Source organism: Mus caroli, chromosome 7, assembly GCF_900094665.2.
Source record: "Mus caroli chromosome 7, CAROLI_EIJ_v1.1, whole genome shotgun sequence".
Taxonomy (NCBI): domain Eukaryota; kingdom Metazoa; phylum Chordata; class Mammalia; order Rodentia; family Muridae; genus Mus; species Mus caroli.
Window position 1 is genome coordinate 111,103,060 of NC_034576.1, and position 8,098 is coordinate 111,111,157.

The following is an 8,098-nucleotide window of genomic DNA, read 5'->3' on the forward strand; positions in this document are numbered from 1 at the left end:
GAAAGAAAGAAAGAAAGAAAGAAAGAAAGAAAGAAAGAAAGAAAGAAAGAAAGAAAGAAAGAAAGAAAGAAATCAGCAGGCCTCAGAACAAAAAGTCTCTTGATCCAGGTGACTCAGCCATGCCTAGTGACCCCTGAGCACAGAGGTATCACTTGCTCATCATCTGTAGTCACCAGTAACAAGAATCATGAAGGAAACCCTCTTATAGGCACACAGCACAACTAGATGCTGCATTCTATTACCTCATGGCTGTCTCTAGGATTTTCACAAAAACATTATCAAGTCATATGCCTTGGAGACTGCCCCCTTAAAGATCTTGGAAGAGATCTGCTCATATTTAACATGATGACTTAAAAGATTATCACTTGGCCTCTTGGGTGAGAAAGCTCAAGAGAACAAGCTTAGTGGTTACTCTTCAAATGTCCCTGGGGAATAAACACCTCGTGCATGAGAGACTTGACTTCACCATGACATCTCCCTTTAGGAAATGATAATCAAAAGCAGAACACGGAAGAAAGGGGAGTAAGTGTGGCCTAGAGGAAGAGGATGTGGTTCGATAGAATGGGCAGTCTATGCAATGGTGGGAAGAAACACAGGTAGATATAAGATGCTGGGTAGGAAGTCTGCATGTCCATGTCTGTACACCCAGAACTTTCACCCATTCTAGAAGATAATGGAATCACTGAAATGCTATAGGAAAAATAATATTACAATTAAGCTCAGACATAAATCCTTGACTGATTTGATTGGCATTGAACTAAACTTCTCTGCTTCTGTCAGTTTCTCTGTAAAAGAGAACTTCTTTTAAAAAAAAAAAGATTTATTTACTTTATGTATATGAGTACACTGTTGCTCTCTTCAGACACACCAGAAGAGGGAACCGGATCCCATTACAGATGGTTGTGAGACACCATGTGGTTGCTGGGAATTGAACTCAGGACCATCGGCAAGAGTAGCCAGTGCTCTTAACTACTGAACCATCTCTCCAGTTCCCAGGAATTATGTTATTAATCTCAAAGGGCATATGACTCAGGATTTTATGTATGTGGGCTAGAGTGGTGAGAGACCATTCACTCCTCCCCAGGAGAGCTCAGAGTTGCATAAGCCTACAAAGGGGCTTTGCCAGAATTAAAGGGATGTCCACCAAGGTTCCCCTTTCTATCTCCTACCTCTGATTTTGGGAAGAGGTTTCTTTTCCAAGAAAGCTTTCCCTTCCTGAAACAATGAGACTGGATGACACTCAGATATGAGTTCATTCTGATCTGTGAAATGAACTACTTGTCTTGAAAGGCAAAGTTTTCATTTATGGAATTCACACCAAGGAAACATACATACAACATGCAGCAATTACATGTTTCAGGGACAGGAAGTACTGCCAAACACAGACTTCCATTATTCTTATCCCAAATATCTGTTAAGATCAATCTAATCTGCTATAAGTGGCTCCATGTTACATAAAACAATGGAGTCTCAAACTGAGCCATGCCTGTAGAGACTTTATTTCTACAAGTTCTGGTCAAGCAGCATTCAGCTCCATTTTAAAGATGGGATGTGACTCTTCATCTGAGCTCATGTGAAAATGGCACCTTCTGTACAGGACCAGCCACACAGCACAGGCTGATAAATGGCATTCCTGGAAGCAGAAAAAGTGCCAATCTATAAATTTACCCAGGAGAACTGATACTGTAGAGCTACCTGAATATATCTCAATTCCCATGGATACCAGACTTACAAGACCAAGAAATGGGAATGGTTTCCTCACCTGGACCTCACAGTGGACAGAACTGTGATGGAGATGGCCTCCACTGACCTGTCATCTGATCACTCTGTTTGTGCTTCAAGAACTCACTGGCAGAAAATTCTTCACTTTTTCCACAGGGGTGTGTTCAGCTTATCCTGTGCAGCTGAGGAATCTATTTAATAGCTATATGACAATCATCCTGTTTGCTTCTCTGGACCTGCCATTCACCCACCCACCCATTCCTCATCTGATCCTTCCTTTTCCCCTTTGAAGCTGAACTCAACTTCATAACTTCTCTATTAAACATATGACACTCAGGATCTCTGCTTCCTTGAGTTCTTACCTGCAGCTCTATTCTGACCTTTATTTTATCAATATTATCAATATAGGCTCTACTTACATTTCTATCCACCCTCTTCTGAAAGATTTTGAACTCTACTACAGCCTCTTAACCCTCTGAAACCATTCTATAATGGAAATACAAAGCTATAAATATATTTACTCTGTGGTGTGCAATGTATGATTTCAATATGTTCCAAAATCTTAGGAATCATATGGAAGCACCATTTCGTTTAAACTGCATCAAGTCAAAACTCAAAAAAAAAAAAATTGAGTAATAGGAAGAAAAACAAAAAAACGGCAAGCATGGAATGTTAATGTTTATCCTAATTTTGTAAAAACAAACAAACAAAAAAACATGTACACATACCAGTGTTTCCAGACCACAGGAACTGTCAGATGAAAGATGAATGAGTTTAGAAGGACATTTCCTAGGAACATAAGTAGAGAGGATCGTGGAAAGCCTTTTGAGAAGTAGTTTGTATTTCCTGCATTTCCTGCTGGGATTTCTTTTGTGATAAGTAAAGACAAGGTTTGTGAGCTAGAAAAATGAAATTAAGATATTTTTAATAGAAAAGACATTAGGAACACATCTGTAATTCCAGCATTCTGGAAGCAGAAGAATTCAAAGTCCCAGGTCAGCTTGGGCTACACAATAAAACCCTATCTGACAAAATACATGGGGGGGGGAGGTGAGGGATGGAGGAAGAGAGCAAGCTGCTGTCCTCCTGGAAATTGAACAAAAATAAATGAATGAGATACTAGAATCTAAATTTCATATTTTAATAACCAGGGTATAATTTACAATATGACAAAGATTGAGGTCAAAGAGACTGGGCAGAGAAAGGTCAGAAAATGTGAATCAAGGCCAATGAGACAAAGAAAAGAGCCTTGGTCTCTGAGCTGGGTTCTTGGAGTGGTATCCCCTGCCATCATAATCACAGACATAGAGGGTCTGGAGAGAAGCACATTACCAGACCCCACTACAGACACCCACATCTCCAAAGGGGACACAAATACAGATGTGTTTTTATTAGTCCAGGAAATTCTCAAAAGAGTTAGAATAAACTGGTCTGTCATGCTGAATGTTGAAATTAAAGGCACTTGAAAGACAGCAGGTACATGGTCACTCTGACCTTGCTGTTGACTCTCAAAGTAGGAGATGGAGTCTGAAACACGCAGCATCCTTGTTCTCAACATTGACGCTATGAAGATTTCATAAAGATGCTGTTTTTAAAAACAATCACTCCTTCTGTAATCTTCCCACATAGTCCAGATCAGTGTGGGAGTGTCGGGCTGTGCTTCCTATTTCTTCATTTCTTCCCCTAAAGTCTGTCTTGAATCACTCTAACTCTCAGGTCTGGGAAGTCCCTGTAGGGATGCCAGCAGAGCCTTCAACTCCTACATCTCATGCACACAAACCATGGCAACACCATGCCCTGGAGGGCAGAAGCCAAGGTCCTCATGTTCCAGCAAGGAGGGCTGTGTGGGAAGATGATTATAAATAAAGTTTCCCTGGACCTGTTTTGACAGAAGAGAGAAAGTAGGTGTGGATGACCACAGATCACTCAACTCCCATATACAGACACCAAACCCAGACAATATTGTAGATGCCAAAATGTGCTTGCTGACAGGAGCCTGATATAGCTGTCTCCTGAGAAGCTCTGTCAGAGCCTGAAAAATACAGAGGTGGATGCTGGCAGCCAACCATTGGACTGAGCACAGGGTCCCCAATGGAGGAGTTAGAGAAAGGACTGAAGGAGCTGAAGGGGTTTTCAACCTCACAGGAAGAACAATATCAACCAAACAGACCCCCTCCCCCAGAGCTCCCAGGTACTAAACCACCAACCAAAGAGTACACATGGAGGAACCCATGGCTTCAGCTGCATATGTAGCAGAGGATGGCCTTGTTGAACATCAATGGGAGGAGAGGCTCTTGGTCTAGAAGTTATGGATCACCTATTTCAAAGTGATAGGATTATTAACTTCCATGATGAACAGCTAGTTTTACTTCATTCATTTATTTAATTTGTTTTAGTTTATTTCTTATTAATTTTTTCAAGTTAGATACTACAATTTTGTCCCTTTCTTACAGTCTACAACTTGTGTTTCTGTATTAGATGTCCAATAGTTGTCACCTTCTCCCATTGGGAAAGGAAATACAAGATAAAACATGACCAGTTTTGAGAGAATGCAGGAAGGAATAGACTAACACACTGGAAACATGGAAGGGGGCATAAGATATAACTTGATGGATTACTCCTGAGATGGAAAAAAAACATAAAGAATGTCAAATGCTTTCATAGTTGTCCCTGCTTCCTATATGACATTCTAGGAGATGTCCATAGGATCACCAAAACCCAGCCCAGAATACAGCAAACAGAACTAGCATGGAATAAGTCAGCCAAGGAGAGTTAATCACAGCAGGTCTCCACCTTCCTTGGCTGCCTCATAATAGGTTCTGTGTCCAAGTATGCTTTTATGATCAAAGTAGGTCATGGGAAAGATGGTGTTGAGAGGTGAAGCCATTCACATCACTAGGAGATGATCTCAGGGCATATACTGCAGAGCAGACAACCAGGAGCTGGAATGTAAATGTGACAGAAACCTCTGATGCCCAAACAGACTCTCCAGAGACTGTGAATTGTACTGGGCATTGTGGTTCTTGCTGCTCCTGCAACTGTCCTGTCCAGCAAGATTCTCCTGCAGACAAACCTCTTTAGAACCAAACACTGTGTTGCCCAAATCTCTGGCTTCTCCCTAAAGGCCAGAACCACATATTACTCTTCTTTGGCACCAGCTGCTACCCAAGCTCATTCAACTTTTGATACACACACCACTTCATAGCACATGCACCTTCCCATCTGCGTGGTTAATTGTGTTCTATCTCACCACCCTGGAAGTTGAGTGTGTCAGAATAAAGGTGCAAAGCTGTCTGCTTAATCTTTATGCCATGCAGGGACAAACACTTGGCACTGTAGTTCTCAATAATGGCCCATTACACCTGGTCTATCTGCTTCTGGGTCAAGCCAATGCTCTGGTACCCACAATTCACAATCAATCTGTCCATGGGGGAATATCATTAGAGTCCTCTTCCATTTCAGCAGTGACATGGCCCACAATCTCTTCCTTACCCGCAGGACTATAAAAGAGCTGGGACCAGGAGAGGTTCTGATAGGACTAGTAGGTTTTCTGTTTCTGTCTGTTTGTTTGTTTGTATTTTACCAGAATCCAATGGAATGCAGAGGAGGTTGCAGTCTTGAATGGTCATCAGGCCATCTGGCCTACTATAGTAGACAGTAGACATTGATATTAGTGATGTGCAGAATGCTCATCAGCTGTAGGAAACCAGAGAGGATGCCGTGGAGCATAAGCCACACAAACCCAACACCAACACCATTCGCTTTAAAACAGCTAGGAGATCCAAATTCAATGTCCCATTTATGATTGTATGTAAACCCTGCTTCCTAGCAAAGGACCTGGGGCCTTCATATGTACCATGGCATGCCAAAAAGTCTGCATACAAACAAATCATAAATTCAACTTTAAATTTTTAAATACATAAGAAAAAGATGACTCATTCCATAAGGCACTCTTAGAGGAATCCAACACACAAAGATAAAATCACCAAGCATGTTAACATAAAGAATTAGATGCTTACTGAAGAATCACCTTAATGGCAACACTGTAGCAATGATCTGTATGTCAATAATAGAAAGTAGATCAATAAACTGTGATCCATGTGTTTCAGAAGCATATACCACTTAAAAACAATTGACTACAATATTGAAAGAGGAGAATGTAATATGTTTCCAAATATGAAGATATCAAGATGTCTAACAAAAAAATACTCTGTTTTCACCACCTTCAAAGTCCATAAACATATAAAGCATGATAGAAAAACACCAAGTTCCTCAACAAATCAACCTGTGTGTAAAGCCACTTTTTTTTGCCATAATTTCAACATTGCCCTTTTCATCTCTTTGTTTCTCAGGCTGTAGATAAGTGGATTTAGCAGAGGGGTGAGAAGTGTGTATGCCAGTGACATCAGTTTCTTGGTGTCTGGTGAGTACCCGGATTTGGGCTGTAGATAAGTTATACTGGCTGTGCCATAGAAAAGGGTGACAGAGGTGAGATGAGAGGCACATGTAGAAAAGGCTTTCTGCCTCCCTGTAGTGGATGGCATCTTCAGGATGGCAAAGAGAATTCGAGTATAAGACAAGAGTATCAACAGGAAGGGAACCATGACAATCAAAATGGTACCTGTGAAGGCATAGACTTCAAACAGGAAGGTGTCTGCACAGGCAAGCTCCAGAACAGGAGGAGTCTCACAGAAGAGATGGTTAATTTCCTTGTGGTCACAGTAGGGAAAGCTAAACACCCATGTGGTCTGCACAGTAGCCACCATGATCCCAGATACCCATGAGAACATAACTAATTTCACAAAGACCCTTTTGTTCATAATCACAGGGTAAGATAGAGGATGACAGATTGCAGCAAATCGATCATAAGCCATTGCCCCCAGGAGAAAACACTCAGTCCCACCAAAAAGAAGAATGAAGTACATCTGTGCAAAACAGCCCCCAAAGGAAATGGTCGCTTTCTCACTAGTCAGGACTACCAGCATCTCAGGTGTAATGGCTGCACTGAAACTCATTTCTACCACAGATAAGTTCTGCAGAAACAGATACATGGGGATGTGCAAGCTCTGGTCCAGGAAGATGACAGCAACAATGGTGGCATTTCCCATCAGGGTCACCAGATAAATAACCAGGAAAGCCCCAAACATCTGCCCTTGGAGTTCAGGGAAGGCAGAAAAGCCCAGGAGGATGAACTCGGCCACAGAGCTGTCATTCTGCCCCCTTGTTGCTGTAGTGGAGCCCTGAGCTGCTCTTAGAGGCATAAAATATAAGAATGGAGTCATGACCTCAGGTCCAGCCTGCATTCGCCCCAGGAGTTAAGGCAGACTATAATAAGGAGAGCATCTCCACAAAAACGCCCATTGTCAATTTGGATAGTAACTAGACACTTGTACTAATTAATCTTTTCAGTAAAAGAAAAACCGAAGAATTCTATATTAAAAATATATTCTGAAATATATGAAATACTGTCAATTTTCAATTCCAAGATATATAGTGTGAAAATTAAATATAATTTCAAGTAAAGATAAATTACATGTTTCTAGGTCTTTCCACAATAGGTATTATTTATTTTACATAAATTTACTTAAATTAAATACAAAATTCAAAACCCTCAAAACTAAAATGTAAAAAAGCAAATAGATTTTAAAAGCTATCCACAAAACATTTATAACCTTATATGCATATTATTAAATTATGTATTTATTGAAAGTATTTATTATATTCAAAATAAAAATGAAAGAAGTAGCTTAGACAGTTAAACTCTTCAATATTTTATAGGAACAAAGTGCATGTTTTTCAAATGTACCTTTATTAGGTGACACTCATATATTTGAATTGGTTTCAGATCTCCGCCCAAACTTGGAGCTACTAGGTTCTATTAGAATGAGCACAGATGTGTCATTTTTAGAGATAGACGTACAAGTATCTTCCTTGTGACCCTCGTAGTTTTTTCTAAGCCCATTTGAAGGTCATTATGGACTTGTGATTTGGGACTTTCTATTCAACCCTGTTTGTCACGTTCTTCCTTCTCTCGAGACCCTTATACATGCAGAAGTCCATAAAAATACTAGTTATTCTGCAAGTTCTGATTAACTATAATTTCCAAGGTTCTGTATGGCCACAAACACATTACAACCTTAAAGTCAACAGAAGCTAAGCATGCTGCATGAAATTGACATGCCCCTAACCAATATACAACAACAAACAGTCCCTCCTAGAGCCCATCCATAACTCTACATTATACTCTCACCTCTATATGACCCTGGTATTATCAACTGACATTTATTTTCATACATTAAAAACCTGACTTCTGAGGACCACAGGCCTCATCCGGCTGGATCAGCGCCAGGGTAGCGGGAGCGCAGGGTTGCCTGAC

The 8,098-nt window shown here is 40.6% G+C and overlaps 1 protein-coding gene across 1 annotated transcript; it reads right to left on the bottom strand.

Moving 5' to 3' along the window:
- Positions 1–6,002: 6,002 nt before the first annotated feature.
- On the bottom strand, positions 6,003–7,004 carry LOC110299097 (olfactory receptor 10A3-like). Its single transcript, XM_021168702.1, has one exon. The coding sequence runs from the start codon at positions 7,002–7,004 to the stop codon at positions 6,003–6,005; it is 1,002 nt and encodes a 333-aa protein (XP_021024361.1).
- Between the last annotated feature and the right edge of the window lie 1,094 nt (positions 7,005–8,098).